Raw genomic sequence first — 16878 nt, 5'->3', positions numbered from 1 at the left:
GTGCATATACAATGAAGAACGTTACGAGAAATGTTTGTAGATTGCCATCTACTAGGTTTCATAACTATGAGATGAAATGTAGATATGCATGTATGGCTGAAATGATCTGCTGCTCACCAGGCATGCCTTTCGCATAGCTGGAAATGCTGAGTTGCCCTGTCATTTACCAGTCTCAGGCTGACGAAGAGCGATTCCGATCAGTCTGATCGCTGAATCGGAGTTACTCCGGAAGATCGTCGGCGAAGTCGTAGCCATCGTTGGGGTTGGGGCGAGAGGGGCCGTGAGGGTCCTGATTCTTTCGTTTGAACCCACGTTCCGCAATGTTCAGGATCGGGGTTTGCTTCCAGTCGCCCCATTTGTCTAGATCTTTCGCGAGGTTGCGCACGCGATCGTAGGCTTTGTTGGTGCGACCATTCTCAGGAAACTTAGCGTTGTGTCGAACTCGGACGTCGGACGCATATATGCGGCATTGCTCGACTGAGTTGTCATAGCCCACAAGCATACGATGGAAGTTATCGCAGATGTGGCCCCAGAAGGCAGACCACATGCTGCGGTATTCGGGTTCTTGCCGTAGGCGACTATGCACTTGATTAGTACCGATCGATTCAGACGATATTTCATCGGTTTTGCGGTCTAACTTACCGTAAGTCCAGGATCTCGCGGGACAATCCGAAGAATGTAGTAAATACGTCGTTGTTGAAATTGTTCACCCAAATACTGACCCTTTGACGCTTAGGTAGGAAGTACAACGGAACGTTCATGTTGGCATCCACAGCCTGCCTGGTGGTGAAACTTGTGGTTGCGACCTGAACGGAGTACTGAGGTTGAGGAACGTTGTCTCTGAGCCTCTTGTAATGATCCGTGTACAGCATAGCCTTCGCAAGCTTGTCTCCTACGAGCTTTTCCTCGTCATTCTCTGCCCGTGTACGTGCGTCTTCGTAGGTAGCGTACCATTTCGTCTGGAGCGTAGTGATGGCATCGGTGTACGCCTGTGCGTTTGCTTGCCGGGTTTGGGCCTGGGCCATAGTTTCGTGAGGGTCATCGATGATTGCGTACTTCACCGCCAAGAGCGTCCAATTTGTTATAAGAGTCTTCAATAGTCAGCAAAATGCGGACCATGGAACGAATGAATGAAGCATACCTGGCAGTTCAGCGTACATAGCTTCCCTAGTACGTAGTTCCGTACGAACGACTTTGGACCGTACTTTTCGGTGAACAAGGAGCGCTCAACCTGGGGAACGATGTCTACCATGAACTTGCGTCCTTTCGTTGATCTAGTCGTGATTCCGTCGTCGGCTGTGGTGACCCCGCCTGCGAGCAAGCTGCGGAAATCATGAGGTACATATCTTTGCAAGATATCAGTTCAGAGTCTCCAAGATATACGTCGCAATAGAATTACTGACCCATACTGCGCATGCAACACCCTTGCGATCTGGGTTGCAGCTATCCTTGTTGAGACCTCTGACTCAGCTGTGGTACGGAAGTCGCTCATTGGCGAAGCCGGCGTGACCTTCTCTTGTTGTTCTGGGAGATCTCCATACAACGCATCCGGGACTGCTTCGAGCTCTATGACAGCGGGTATGTCAATCACGACGGTAGCCGCCATGTTGCTACTGTTGGAGAGGGCTCAAATGAGGTCGCTCTGTGTTGGCCTGTTGTGAGTGGAGTCAAGTGGAGTTGAAGTCGGTCGAAGAGTTTATAGACACCAATATCTTTGCCGCCGCTCTTACCTTGACAAACCTCATGCCAGCTCACGGTATCCTCATTCGCGCTGTCATAGTACCTGCTTATCTCTCGTAGTAAAGGCAAACTCGCTTAGCCAAACAAATGCCGCATTCTCTCACCTCTGCATGTGTAAATGGCAAGATATATGCATCTGCGCCATTGAAGATATGTCAGAGATGGGAACATGTACTGAGAGGAGCTTAGCAGAGTGTGAGGATCATTGGGGGGCTATTGAGGGGGCATTGAGGGGAGATTTTACGGGTATTAGAGAACGTGCTACAGATTGGGCGAACGTTGGGTGAACGTTGGGTCAATTTCTGGGATTCACATACACACGTTACCGTGACATGGTCACGATGCGTACAGATCTGAAGGACCACTCCAAGACATTTCACTGAATCGTCTGTCTATCATAGTAGCCATATTAGCCCAGCACGCGAACTAACAATGAGAACCTTGTACATTCATTCCCACCCCAGCTGACATCACTCGGAGAGTAAAGATGCTCACGTCAGAACTTGGAGCTGCAAAGAATGTGTAGTGAAACTCGATCAGTCGTCGCGACGTGCTGTGCAATCGTGCGAGTGATCCTCCCAGCTCTTCCATTTCCCATCCACTACTGCATTGCACCCCAGGTTATGGCACCGGCGTACAGAGGCAGAGTAGTTTTTGACGTACATACCTTCGAAGGCAGCGTGGCTTTTGATGTGTCTTCTTACATCTTCGGTAGTCACATACGCTTGAGAGACGTGTGTGCGCATGCAAGCCGATGAGGCACAAAAGTACACGACTGAGTCTGGGTCCTGAGACATTACTTTGTCGTATATGGGGCGGAAACTTCCCTCGAAGCCGCATTTTCGCACAAATTTGAGGGCATCTTTGGGTCGCAGCGCAAGATCTGGTATTCGTCAGCCCGAAGAACTTTTACACGATGACTACTTGAAGGATAGAGCACGTACGCTTCTTTGTTTGTAGTTCAGACTCTTGTGCCACAGAGATTGCTAAGATGTAGGAGGTCATCGCGACCAAGTGCCGAGCCGATACGCCCGCGTCGCGCAGATAGTTCAAGAAGCCGTGACCGTTGAACGTACTCTTTGTCAGATCATAGCGGAAACTGTGGGTCTCGTTGTTCCAGGGTGCCCGGTTGCCCTCTGGGGAGAGCAGGTACCAAGAATAGAACATTTTGTCGTTGCAGACACGTAGACCCTTTTTCTCCCCAGAAATACCTCCTGCAATATATGGGACGTGGCCCATGGCAGGCCACTTCGTAATGGATTGGGCAAACTTAAACGCTGCAACTGATGCTTCGTGGTGTGGGAAAGCTGACATGCCGCCCTCGCTATCGGTATGTGGTGAAGCCTCTTTATCGCTTTGACCTGGGGAGTACTCTTCATCAGATCCGGCATCTGCACCATTCAGTTCGTTATCCGCACGTATCAGGTATGAACTGGATGCGCGGTTCGCTCGCCCTCCGCGTGTCGTGGGCTTGATCGGTTCGGAACCATCGTCGCTGTCTGACAATAGCGATATCACATCCTTAGCCGAAGATTCACAAGGAGGCTGAGCGGAAGCCCCAGTCCTGGTTCGCTTCGATGTAGTGCCAGTCGCATTGCCATGGCCGCGGTAGGCAAAGCCCTCATATCTCCGGCAAGATCGCTTTCGCGGATTTGAGACCCCGTCGACCCTTCCTTGCGGCTCCATTTCCGGGGCTGCGATTTTCTTGGCTTCTTTCTTCGCTGTAACGATGCGCGCCGTCACTGTCTTCCCTTGCTCTTTTTTGGGCTTGCTCTTGCTGAGCATCAGAGTCTCCAGACACACTTGAACCAGTGCCTCTCTCATCTCACCGCGGCCTCGACCAGGAGCTGCTGGGATCACCAACCATGGTATGGTTGTTTCTTTAAACAGCTGCAATGCGTATGTGGATAAGAGGTCGTGCAGGTCGTCCTTATCAGGGAGTGACGTGAGCGGGGCGTCCAGCTGCGATGTAAACTCTCGCATGAGGTAGAATGATGTCGCGATCACCTGTGCTCGGGGCGTGGTGGCTTCTTCCAACAAGCTTGGTGTCTCCTTGAAGAAGACGCAATCTCGGATTGCTGACATCTTGTGCCGTTGGAGCTTGGGTTGGCTATGGAATGATTATGGTGGCGATGCAAGGGGGCATGGAAATCGAAACGAGTGATCGTAGTGTGGGTGCGAATTTCGCTCACTATTAGGTGGTGTTGATGTTTACCTTGTGGGTCCAATTTCTCGGCTGTCGTTATGAAGGAAGGAGCGCGGGTATGCTCCTTCCTTCACAATGACCGACAGCAAAACCCTCACCTCCTAACGTGTGTCACTTCCCGAAACCAAAGTCAGTGTAGGCAGATGATGCTATTCGACTATTAGTAGTCCCACTATCATGTTTACGAAATTTGGACTCGATCACAAGCCCGCGTGACATTTTGATGCTGTACTACCTGTTTCAGTATGAATTTGCGACCTCATTCTGGAGCTGCCTAATAATGACGCATCGGCATGTGCGAACGTGAACAGACAGTCTACCAATAAAACCAACTGCATTCGCAGCACGCACTTTGCTCTTAATAGTACTTGCTGCCGTATGCCAAGAGCGAAAACCATTTGGATTGCTTTCCCTTCCTCTCCCTGATGAGCTTGTAGCGCCGTTCTCCGCTATCCGCTACTGCTCGTACAGTCCGGTTTGAGCGTCCACTGCTACCACCCTGAGCATGTGCAGTCGTAGTGTGTTTGTCGCCATAGTGAGTGTGGTTCCCATTTCCATGAGCGTTATCGTTGTGCTGCGTGATTTGGATGATGTAGGGTAATGTGGTGTCATGATGATAATTGGCTGGGGAGGGTAGCGATCGTGGGCCGCCTGGGCCTTGACCGGTCAGTCGGATCACGTTAACACCAGCGCCAGTGGGAAGATTGCGATCATCGAAATTGATGGCCTGCGATGTGTACCCTGGATCTGGATCACTGGGGTCTCCAGACTGCGTGCATACCAATGGATCTGAGCCGTGGTCGAACCGATTGGAAAGCGGGCTGCGTGGCCGCGGGTACATGAGTTTCGGAGATTTACGGTGTTGTGGAGGCATGTTCCACATGTCGTCCCTGGTGATTGAGCGTGACGCCCTGGGGGGTGACCAAAACCCATCAGCCATACCTGTATCGTTACAGTCTTGCTCAAGGGATCGATATTTTGGTGGCTGTTGGGGGTTGATACGGAACGTTTGTGGCTGATGTTTGATAGGATCCAGACCGAAGGATCGTGCTTCGTCCAATATTTCCTTTCGGGTAGCAGGGTCCAGATGTTCGCGGGTGAGATTTTGGTCCAGTTCGCTGACGAACAGTGCTGTGCGGCCAACAAAGCATATGAGAAACTTTTCGGCATGACTGTTCGCCCCGACCTGTTCTCGGAGATGCCGGAAAGCTTCAACAAGAGACCCATCGGCAGTGTGCTGCCAGCGCGAGTCTGTTCCGCTTCCGTTAATGATTCTGGCGTGAACGTCGGTCACGACCGATATGAGCTCATTCTGCAAGATAGGAAGACCAAGTCGCGCCGCGAGCGCCCACGTTTGAGCGAAGAGGAGCAAAGGCGCACTACTGTCGACGCGACTCGCGAAGACCGCCGGGAGATCGTCGCCATCCAGATAACTCGTCACGACCTGAAAAGGCTTCACTTGCACGTTGGGTAGTATGGTACCCGAGGGCATTGCGTTGATTACCGGACAGTTTCTGAGTACGCGATCATTGAGCTCGATCGGAACAAGGTGCCCGTTGCCGGATTTGACCGTAATAGTGACACCGTCATTCGGTATCTTGAAAGGCATGTTTTGGTGTCGGATGGTCGTGTGAGTCTCTGATGGTTGCGATGTCTTTTTCGAGAAGACAATGGGCTTGTGAGATTCCTGCTCTTATAAGCTATCGGCCACAGCATCATCGGTTTGTACCACATGAAAGAAATGCATCGTCTGATGTTTCCGGTGTAGATACGACTGCACATCCATTGGACAGATGTGGAGTTTGAAAATGTTTGTGTTCTTTGTCCTAATGCATGTACTGAGGGGAGTGTCCATCGTGGATGTGGCTTGTTAGGACTTTCGACGCCGTTGTACATTGTCTGAAAGTTTGCAGCTTTCCAACTGGTCGTTTGATTCGTCCTTCATGATTTTCAATCCCCCAACCATCTAGGACTGTAGGCGGCGTTTCCAGTGGCGCACTAGCGGTTTCCAAAGGTTTGTTTTACCATCAAAGTATGAATATGCTATGCCAAGCATCCCGCCGGCGAAGTGAGCCTAATGATGTTAGTAAGTCCCGTGGAGTCATGCGCGTTGAACTTACTGCGTGGCCAAAGTTCACGAAGCTGTAACCGCGAATGATGCCAACGAGATCGAAAAGAAGGATCGCAGGCAGTACATATTGCGCATCAAAGTGTACTGGAATGAACAATATCCCTATTCCAGCGTTCGGGTATTGCATGCAGAACACCCCTAAGATTCCAAAAAGTGCTCCTGATGCACCTCCGGACTTGATGAAGATCTCGGGGATGGGCCGTCGATGGAAAGGTATGCGGGTACTCCATGTCTGCCAGTGTTGAGCAAAGCCCGACAGCACACCTGCCGAGAGGAAGAACGACAACGTATGATATGGGCTACCCTCGAACAGTCGCGAGTATCCGACTGGTGCCATGAAATTGTTCAAGAAATACATGTTGACGAAAAAATGCAAAGCTCCAGCATGTACAAACATGGATGTGAATTGAGTGTAGTTGACGTTGCGAGCAGGTGTATGCCATAGTGCATCCCAGGCTTTAGGCACGAGAAAGCTGCTGAGATGAATACCGCTATTGGCCCCGATAAGTCCGTACGTGACTCGCGAAATGGGATCGAGACCGGTCCACGCTCCAGTTATGACTTCAGTTGGGGTCGGAGGTCCGCGTTGTGTTGTGTTCCATTGCGGTGCCTGAAACCACCCTCCACTAGATGCCGACTTTGTTTTGAGCTCCCTCTTGGCCTCTAGATAGGCGAGACCGTAGAATATGCCGCAGGATACCGAAAGAGCCCATAGTGCGGGGCGCAGGTATCTAACCCTCCTAGGACTTTCAGGTGTTGCGTTTTCGGTAGTATGATCGATGGGCGGTGATACGTCTACCAAGACAGATGGTTGCTCGTGTGTAGGCTTTTGGGCATGATTCCTTTGCTGGTCACGAAGTACGCGATTTTTGGAAAGGTGGCGGAGTTGTGATACAGCAGGACGGAAGGTAGAAACCGCCGGCAACCGGGACGCGTAGCACGCGGGCCGCAATGATGACCCGGCAATCTTGGATGCAAACATGAGGCGCGAGTAACTGTTGCGCGTGGTTGAGATGTAGGGGCGATGACGCGAGGTTTGCATTTGGCATCGGGCCGACTAGCGTATGGTCCGGGCAAATCTGTCTCCTGGATCCCCGGCGTGCCGGTTCCCTCTGCCCTCTTCTACACCTGGGCATCAGCCTCCATCAGCACTGGAACTTTGCAAATCAAGAGTGCACTCCTTCGCATAACAATCACATCTGCGTATCCGTAGCACCGCCTTATCTACTAACGCAAATGGACCGTGCATTCTGAGGAGCTTCCAAATTGGGATCCAGCAGTCGTTGTTGGTAACTTCGAGCTGCTCATAGGCCACGCAGCAGTATTTTACTGTGGCTCCCACAACACCATGCGCGCTGCGCAATGACTCTTCGCGAATGTTCGTTCGATCGACCAACCCAGGTGCTAGCATTACGCAGCGGATGAAGTTTGCGGTGCTACTCACGCAAGGTGTTTGAATCCATCCTCGGCGTTCGCAACATCCGCAGGGCACCCGTATTATATGGCTTCTATGAGTACGGAGACTGTGCGGCTTCATTTACATCATGTTGAGTTATACTTGAAGAGACGTGTTCAACACTTGTGAGCTTCTCCCGACGCCCAACGTCAGACACAGCTTGAGAGAAAGCAAAATGTGTAGATAATTTAACGAAGCATGTACCTTGGTTCGTTCACCACTGAACCAGAGGAACCACGAATCCTGAACCTCTCAAGTCGTATTGACAGCCCTGCCCATAGGATCTCATATACAGGTCATGTGTATTAATGCTGCACCACTTTCTCATTCACTTCTCCAGCTTCCGACAAACATTAGAGATTGGTGGCACGATCTACCCGCCTCAATATTCAACTCTATCCCACGCTTTCAACCCGAACAGAAAACCCCTGATTGTATCTCGACAATGCTCACTTCACTTCAGGCGACACTAGGTGATCAGTCTTACTCTAACGGACGGTCCTCTACAAGCTCCTCAAGTGCAGATATAGCCACTGTCTATACTTCTCCAGCGAAGGTGCGCACTAAAGTCCCGAACACCAACGACTTCGAAGTTCGAGTGGGTAAACCACCCTATGCGCGCTTTATCCATATCCCTGGCTCGGCCCTGAAGGCATGCCCAGTACTGCGCGCGTGTCTCGTACAGGGATGCAGGATTATGAATACCGACGCCGATGTCTTTGAGATCATCTTGGACTACTTGGGCAGCAGCAGTCTGATACGGCGACTGCGACCAAGCGCAAATATCCCACTAAAGCAGCTCACAGGTAGCTGTGACACGATGCTTAAGCTGGCCAAGGCGTGGTGCCTCGCAGATATGATCGACGATGTACGATTACAAAACAAGCTTGTAGATACTTATCGCGCATTCTACCTTGAGCTGCTGAACGCTCACGCCCAAATACCCCTAGAATACGAACCCTTCATATATTTGGAGGACCACATTGGCACTCACACGAAAATCGAAAAGTTCATGATAGACTTCTTCGCCGGACTCACTCGGCACACGGGCGACTTCAGCGCTGAGGAACTCCTCCCATTTCGACATGACGTTGCGCAGTCTCTAAAGCTGCGACGTGCGCAGTTGGTGGTCCTGAGACTTTCTGATGATATGATTGCTACCGGCAATGCATGCTTCAATGTCAGTAAATTGGACACGACAAAGCATGCGTCTCTACATGTCACAATGCCGATCAAGGTTTCCTCAAGTACGGATCTCAGCTCTTCATCATCAAAGCGCAGCTGCTCAACGTCTATGTCGTCATCCTCGGTATCTCCTCCCGTAACAACAAGGGCTCCTATCTCCATCAACTCGCTCATATGTGGCCGCGGACATCGGATGCGCCTGCCACTTCCAGGGACCACGAGCTTGACCGGAAGGTCCGAGGTTATGGGGTCTCACACGCTGAGAAGTGCGTTACAGCCAAATTTTGGCGCTTCTCTTGGACCCTCTCATAAACGGTCGATGTCTCTAATGACTTCACCTCCCAGTCGGGCGCCCTTCGCGGGATACCGACCTATCGCCAGACGTCGAGAGACCGTCTTTGGGTCAGACGATGATTCATCAGACGAAGATACAGTTTATGACCTGTTTCCTCCCAGATTACCGCCGCTACCACGCAGCATCAAAGAGTTATTCGAGACTAGCGTAACAACAGATGCATGATGAATTTGGGAGCTACCGCTTGTGAACCGTTTCGAGAAATGTTGTTAGCATATCTAAGCCCGCTGAACACGAGCTACGCTTTTAGATGGGTCAATACAAGGTTCTGCAGTTGTCGCAGCTTCTCCCCCTGTACTTCGCAAGGATTCTCGTACAGTACGCATAGTTGAGGCTAGGGAATGAAAGATGATTAATATTCCTATGAGTAATGAATCTATGGATTTGATAAAGTCTCTGTCTACACCGTGTGATGATCGCCAGTGAAAGAGCCTTCGTTTTGGAATTGTTATGCAATTTTAACAGCCACTGCAGCGCTGCCCGCGCTGCGCCAACACCTAGTACTAGGCGCTCACCACTAACTCTTACGATTGCTTTCCGACCGCTGCCGCAGGAACAGATGTAGGCACATTCTGGCTGCTTGAGCTGCTGACATTCGCCTCGTAGTGGTTCTGGTCCATGATACTCCAGTCGCCAATCTGCTCACCGCCAAACTGGTCGTAGTCCAGACCCATCATCTCAGCTTCTGAGGTGACACGAAGATGCATGCCAGGAATGAACTTCAGGATGTACAGAAGAATGCAGGAGACGACGAAAGAGTAGGAGGCGATGGCAACGATCTCGGCCAATTGGCGACCGATCTGAACGCCCACACCGTCCATGCCACCGAGGCCGTCGTAGGGACCCATGCCGTCAAGGTCATAGATCCAGGCTTGGCCGAAGATGCCGGTGAGGAATGAACCAACCATGCCACCAATTCCGTGGAGCTTGAAGACATCCATGCCCTCGTCGATCTTAATCCACTTGTCGACGTTCTGGCAAAGAGAACAGACGGCCGCAGTGAGAAAGCCGATTAGAGCAGCGATCCACACAGAAACATAACCTGCAGCGGGAGTGATACCAACAAGACCAGCGATGGCTCCAGAGCAAGCACCGACGACGGAAAAGTGACCCTTGGTACGGACGTACTCAACCGATACCCAACCAAGCACGCCAAAACTGGCGGCGGTGTTGGTGTTGAACGCCGCCAGCATAGAGCGGACTGTGCCATTGAGAGCACTACCTCCGTTGAAGCCGAACCACCCAAACCAGATGAAGACAGTGCCTATGAAGACCAGTGTGGGGTTGTGAGCCTTTCCGTGAATCTTGTCACCCTTGTGTAGACGCTTGCCGAGGACGAAAGCGTATGCGAGGGCGGACCAGCCGGACGCGATGTGGACGGGACCCCCACCGGCGAAGTCAAGTGAAGGAAGGTTGAATAACCATCCGTTCCTATGATCCAATTAGCTCAGTTCGATGATCACAATCGCGAGACTTACGCGTTCCATGTCCAGCATGCGATGGGGCAGTACACGATAGTCGCCCAGCAGAAGGCAAAGACCATTGAAGGTAGGATGCGACCGCGTTCAAATGATCCACCGACGACGAGCTGCACAGTGCATGCACAAAAGAGCATCTGATACAGGCAAAAGACGATCTCGGGCAAGAACGATGAGCCGGGAGATGGCGCAGACATGACGTTCTTGAGGCCAAAGTTATCCATGTTGCCAATAAACGGACTGGCAGTGCGAGAATACGCGAGCGTGTAGCCCCAGAACATCCACTGGAAGGTAACAACTCCCATGACTGCAAAAGACTGGAATAACATGGAGAGGGCCGACTTGCGACGAGAAAGACCAGAGTAGAGGAAGCCGATTCCAGGTATGATGAGGAACACAAGGAAGGCCATAATCATGAGATAGATGTAGTGGAACTCCAGGCCTGTGTACTGAAGGTTGACATTCTCGACATCTGGGTTGCCGCCATTGGGCTTCGCCGGATCGAACTCGGGCTACACGATTGTTATTCATGCTGCATGGCAGGTTGCCGTACTAGCTGGTGATACTTACGGTGGGTGGTGGCTCCATGATTGAAGACATGTCGGTATATCGACCAGGACTGGGACCTCTGGGGTATTCTGAAAAGGAAAGACGGGATGGGCAGGGGCTCTCCAGGCTGATATATCTTCCCACCCGTTCTTTCACGCCATTCCGCCAATTTCAAGGGACCGAGATTGATGCGCCGTTGAGCCCCTGCTCGCCTTTGACGCCCACACATGCGAAGCTGCTGTGCCCCCAACGTCGAACATGGCCCGTCTTGGCAGCGATAAGCAGGGCGTTCCCAATCCCATAGTGATGGAGCCGAGCTTACAATGTGGAGCTTCTGGCTTGGGTGGCTGTATTTGGCCTGAGATTCGGTGCCGCGAAGGAATGCGAAGAAATCAAGCGCGCCGGACTGGATGTCTCAAAGGGCCAAGGACCCGTAAGCCACGGTCGCGCTTGTACCAAAGGGTGAGGTAAACTCTCAGGGTCTTGGTGGCTGATAAGAGACAGGATCAAAGCGGTATAGTCGCTTTGGCCTGAATGATAAGCCAGGATCGGGGTTGATTGGATAGGACGGCCAGCCTGCCGAAGGCCATATGTACGAGAGTTTACGACATCGTCCTGTGTAACGCAATTTGGCGATAAGCTGGACGGATATTACCATCCTACTCTTGCGTGCTGCGGTGCAGCCGTTGTTGGCGGCTGATTTAATCCCGGTGGTGGCCCGTGTATCCGAACACCAGGTCCATGCCAACGCCGCGAGGCTGATCTACTACCAGGCTTCTCTTTGAATCAGTCCTTTTGAAGTTTCCTCAACTGCGCAAATACATCGGCGACCGTTGTAATCCTTTACAAGGCGTTGCGCGAACAATTCGCTCCTTCTCGAACAAGTGCCATGCATTCCAAGTGTCGCCATATGCTGTGCCGCAAGGACGCGAGACCAGATGTACTGCACGGTTATTACCTGCTTCTCAAACCAACACGCGGTAAGGGGTACCTGCAGAGTTAAAACAGGCTGCTGGGTACCGTAATTCATACACTATGGATAGCGGTGGCTCATCTACCAGAGAGCAACATATCCGGCCGCACTGAGCACCAGGGCGTCCTTGGCTACTTCTGCCGCAATACTATTTCCGTTTGATCGTACGATGATTAGATGTGCCTATTCTCATGTCGTCTCATGAGCTGCTGACATGTTTTGCTGTGAGTAGCAGGAGCCTTAGGGATACGCATCAGCTCAGTCATCAGCATCAGCACCACCAAGGTCTCCTCTTGTAAGGATTTATAGCATCTGCCATAGTTTCCAGGTTGCTGCGAGCCAATTCGTTGAGCCGGCAATGTCCTTTCCTCGGCATGTATAGTGAAGCGCGCGCCGCGGCGTTCAAGGCGAAGAGGGCTACCGATCATGTGAAAATGCATACTGCCAAGTTCTACATGGCCTGCAATTTGTCTGCATAGTCGTCAGAGCATGCCGAATGCATTATGCGATGGTACATACGTTGCACGAGAAAATGGCGCGTTCGTCAGCCTGCGCCGCTCGTTTCGATGCTAACAGCGTTGCAGGGAGCACATCAAGGTACCTAGGCCTTCAATCAGTTGAGAAAAGAATCTACACAATCGCTCTAGTACGATGGAATAAAGCGCGTCGCGATAATGATTGTGCTGTCTTGTGTCGTGTTGGTGAGAGGGTAGCGCTTCAGGTCGCTCCGAGGGCGTGTGTTTTGCCAAGAGGACCGAGGTAGCTGGAGCTGTCGTCATTTGGTTCCAACACCATCTCTCACCCATCGTACACACACGCGCGCACCCGCCGTGTTTGAGCAGACCAGACTGAACGGCACCCTCCGGAGAGCATTCGAGATCTAGAGCACCGTCGACAGTCTCGATGCGACGCGCAGGATACAAGCCGGACACTACGACTTAGCGGACCAGAACCACTCTGCATCAACCACTGCGAGCCAACTCTCCTGCTGGAGCCGGCTATCGCAATTACAACATGCATAACCATGGCGCGACACCCCGCAATGCTTTCCTCTTCACCCCTCCTTCAGACAGCCTCCTCTCATGAGCTGCTTCTCCCGCTTCGCCCAACATCAACAGCAGGTGGGCAACCCCAATGTGGCCGTTCAATGAAAGCTCGCAGCTGCCTTCATCTGCTAGTAGCATTGGAAGACACGCGAGAGTGGATGCTTTACGAGATGAGCTTCACGCTATGACATTACAAGACGCGACAACCCTACCGCCAGGTCCCATTTCGCCCGATACGGCCCTTCCTTCCTCTCCCGAGTCTCCTCCCATTCAGCCTTCGCCTCAAGCCCGAACCCTCGCAGCTATCGCAGATATACCAGGAATACATACAGCGGTACTTGAGTCTGGGCCGCGAAGAAGGTCAGCTCATAGCAGTGGTGTCAGTGATGCACGGCGCTTTGGGTTATATCTCCCAAGCGCTACTGCGAGCGAGAACAACCTTGCGCTGCATCGACCTGGACCATTCATGCTTCACGGCTTACATGAGCGCACTACCAGCCTCCCAATCGCTTCTTCAGCGGCAGCGGCAGCGCTTGAGCACGGCGCTCCATGTCGACCTCAAACATCCCCGCATCGATACGACGACGTAACCCACCACGATCCGCCGCCAAAATACGTAGCATTCGATCCCTATCCCTTCTTCGGTGTCGAGCCAAGAACCCGTCGCCGGTCAACTATACAGGTCATCGAGACCGTCTGCAAAGATGGGTTCAAGGCTACAACAGGCAAAGTGGGCAAGAGTGTCGTCAAGCACGTCGAGGACGTAGGCAAGATAGCGAAGGACGTACCCAGCGCCTTGAAGGGGGCTCAGGTCAAATTGAGTTCGAAAAGGGCCAAGGGGAAACTTCGCTGGTTGGAAAAACGCAACTACCTGAGTGGGCAGGAGAGGCTCCTGACGCAAGCTCTCGTTGGTTGAGGCGTGATCTTCTCCTTGGTGGAAAACCCCGGAAATATATCATGTCCACAAGAGTCACCATGTGTGGGAGGATGGGAGATGAATGAAGGGCGCATGAAAGGTGCTCTCTGCAGTTTTCAGTAATTTCGCCACAGCGGAGGGTATCTTCGACAAGACCGAGTGGATACCGTCGAGGGGCTGTGTTGCGAAGAATGGCTTTTGGATGATTGTGTCGAAGCTGTCAACCCGCCAAGGCTATCGACTCAATTACTGGAAGCGTACGGGTGGGCAGGGAGCTCAACCTGTCAATCAGATCTCTCAACTTATCCCATGATCTCCTACCACTCCGGGGCTCTAATCTGAACAAGATAACTGCCGCTCTTTCCGCTGTCCTTCTCTACCCTAACCTCTTCTCAACTCCATGTCTCATCTTTCGTTATATGCGTGTCCCGGGCGGCATGTCGGCGCGCTGCATACCGAAGGAGCACGCACCCCTGTAGCGCCCTAGCTTCTGACCGGCGGCCGTTTCCGAGCCCCTAGGCCAATTCGATCTAACGCGTAGCTAATCATTTCGCGTCAGATACCTAAGAAGGTCAAAGTACGTCTACATTCTCCACCACCGTCATTCAACTCATCACGAAATTGCAAGCCGCGAGCTTCGAAGTCATCCTAGGACAAGATGCCGCCGGCCACCGAACACGACAAGTCTAGTGCTCCGAGAGTAGATCTCCGCAGCGCAATAGGCCTGCTACAAAGCTACCACACAGCCATCGACGGCAAACCGGATGCGGAAAAATTGAGCCTTGTCGACTACCTTCGACAACGTCCAGATATGCTTGATGTCAACGAACTGACTATAGGCGACGTGGACGAGCTAACAGGTCTCTATCGCGCAGCCACACAGGAATACGATGGCTCCCTGGGTCAAGCGTCCGATGAAGCACCGCTCGGGGCAACAAACAAGGCTCCGAAGCAAACAGATGCAGGCGGAAGACTGTCACCAGAGGCTGGACGACGGCGACCACGCATCCAACAGGCAAGTACCGCAGGCTTTCGGGCAAGGCCGTCATCCTCGTGGCGAGAGAATGAAGAGAAGATCGAGGTACCAGATGAATGGGCGCAGGAGTTCTCCCAAGTCGTGCAGGAGAGCGTCATGGTTGATCAGCTACCGGGTGGCCTCACAGACGACCCGGCAGAAGACCCCGACGCGCAATTCTCGGTAGGAAGGAGTTCAGCGAAGCGCCCGCAGCCAGAACTCCAGCCTCATCTGGAACAAGATAAATGCCCGGTCTTCAGTTGTTCAGAGCCACCTCTGGTAGGCTTTCGTCATTGTCTGACTCATGTCAATTTCGCGAAATCTCTGTTACAAGACCCGCCTGGAGGTTCAGAGTGGATGAAACAGCTGCACTTCCTACGCGAATGGGTCACGGGCTGCCAGAAGGACGCGAGTCACATATGGGCGTTGGACGTTGAGTTTGACGTGCTCAACTTCGCAACTCCCATTGCGTTTACTATTGCAATCAAAGACTTCAGAACGGGACGTGATGTTATCAACACGCGAGTTGGACACGGAGGGCTGACCGCAGACGAAATGATTGAGGAATATCACGACAAGTGTCCCGATGGCTTCCAGCTTCACAAGCGCACCGAGAATGGGTTCGATTGAACACATTCCAGACATCCGAAAAATACTAACTCAGCACAGCTTCAGAAAAGCATTCCAGCGCTATTATCCCGGAGGTATGGCCTTCGGTACCGAATTCAGTGAGATGCAAGATACCATCCTGAAAGCAGGCTTCGACCCAAGAACGCACGCCGTCATTTCCTACAGCACAAATCTCGACCTTCAAGTTTTCTGGAAGGTATTATCTGGGATTGATGAGCCATTCGTAGCCCCGACGGTCAAGGAAAATTTCCAGTTGCGAAACGGTTTAAACTACTACACATGCCTGCAGACAGTCAACATCCAACATGTGGCGAAGAACATGCTGAAGAGCGCGCCACGGGACGGCTGCAGCTTGACTGGAATATACAGGACATTGTTCGGAATCGAAGATGTGACCGCTCACGAAGCTCCGGCAGATACCCTAATGTTGCTCGACATCATTCGCATAATCGCCGCGTTCGAATCGGGTCACTAGCAACAAAAGGCGACCGTTCTCGTAGCTTCCCCAAGCTCCACCCAGTTAAGATAGGAAACAATCTACAATGTTAGCCCAGTATAAGCTCAGGCAAATCCCGATGAGCCAACATTAGATAGCTCCAATCAATAACTCGCTTATCAATCAAGACCTTTTGTTACCATGGAACGTTCAATCTTTATGCGCGATACCACACCCCAAAGAACCAACTCCTGACCCTCTCCCTCTTACTCATCCTGCTTTTCCCACTACCCATCTTCAGCTTATCGCTTTCCTGACGAATTAGCTCTATGCTATTGACGGTGCGCAAAGCAAGACCACCCAAGCCTTCCACATCCACATCTTCTTCGCCCTCTTCCGGATATTCGCCATGGCACCTTTGTTCTAGATCCCTTTGACGAGAACAAAATGCCATTCTCGTCCTCTTTCTTCTCTCGACGATGAGACTGTCGATTGCATGGAGAGCTAGGGAAGAGATGACTTCAGCGTCATCGATCTCTTCTTCAGTTGTGTTGTATCGTGTCCCTGGTCGTGGAAACGAAGGCGCTCTTGCGTGACAGCGTGTGAGTGGGTATGTAGTTGCGTGAACACGGCTGTGTGCGGAGTCGGTTGGAGATGACATGTCTGCGTGATGTGCGCTTGATCTTTGGGATTTGGGATTTGAAGGTGCTCAGTAGTAGTTGAAAGCTGATATGGCTGTCGCTTTGATCAAGACTGGAGATA

The 16878-nt window shown here is 52.0% G+C and overlaps 5 protein-coding genes across 5 annotated transcripts; 1 reads left to right on the top strand and 4 right to left on the bottom strand.

Moving 5' to 3' along the window:
* Nucleotides 1-220: 220 nt before the first annotated feature.
* Nucleotides 221-1606, bottom strand: J4E88_004568 (uncharacterized protein; the record flags this gene model as incomplete). The annotated part of the gene is made up of 4 exons (XM_049398212.1): nucleotides 221-578; nucleotides 643-1055; nucleotides 1142-1322; nucleotides 1404-1606. 4 exons carry the CDS (start codon nucleotides 1604-1606, stop codon nucleotides 221-223), a joined length of 1155 nt encoding a protein of 384 aa, XP_049255773.1.
* Nucleotides 1607-2649: 1043 nt separating this feature from the next.
* On the bottom strand, nucleotides 2650-3825 carry J4E88_004567 (uncharacterized protein; the record flags this gene model as incomplete). The annotated part of the gene is made up of 1 exon (XM_049398211.1): nucleotides 2650-3825. The coding sequence occupies one exon, from the start codon at nucleotides 3823-3825 to the stop codon at nucleotides 2650-2652; it is 1176 nt and encodes a 391-aa protein (XP_049255772.1).
* A 479-nt stretch (nucleotides 3826-4304) lies between these two features.
* Nucleotides 4305-5555, bottom strand: J4E88_004566 (uncharacterized protein; the record flags this gene model as incomplete). The annotated part of the gene is made up of 1 exon (XM_049398210.1): nucleotides 4305-5555. The coding sequence occupies one exon, from the start codon at nucleotides 5553-5555 to the stop codon at nucleotides 4305-4307; it is 1251 nt and encodes a 416-aa protein (XP_049255771.1).
* Nucleotides 5556-9597: 4042 nt separating this feature from the next.
* On the bottom strand, nucleotides 9598-11151 carry J4E88_004565 (uncharacterized protein; the record flags this gene model as incomplete). Its single annotated transcript, XM_049398209.1, has 3 exons — nucleotides 9598-10504; nucleotides 10552-11063; nucleotides 11122-11151. The coding sequence occupies 3 exons, from the start codon at nucleotides 11149-11151 to the stop codon at nucleotides 9598-9600; spliced, it is 1449 nt and encodes a 482-aa protein (XP_049255770.1).
* A 3542-nt stretch (nucleotides 11152-14693) lies between these two features.
* J4E88_004564 (uncharacterized protein) lies at nucleotides 14694-16155 on the top strand (the record flags this gene model as incomplete). The annotated part of the gene is made up of 2 exons (XM_049398208.1): nucleotides 14694-15670; nucleotides 15720-16155. The coding sequence occupies 2 exons, from the start codon at nucleotides 14694-14696 to the stop codon at nucleotides 16153-16155; spliced, it is 1413 nt and encodes a 470-aa protein (XP_049255769.1).
* Nucleotides 16156-16878: the final 723 nt, after the last annotated feature.

Source organism: Alternaria novae-zelandiae (genome assembly GCF_023758075.1).
Source record: "Alternaria novae-zelandiae strain BMP 2774 chromosome Unknown scaffold_8, whole genome shotgun sequence".
Taxonomy (NCBI): Eukaryota; Fungi; Ascomycota; class Dothideomycetes; order Pleosporales; family Pleosporaceae; genus Alternaria; species Alternaria novae-zelandiae.
This window is presented reverse-complemented; position numbering and strand designations above follow the sequence as displayed.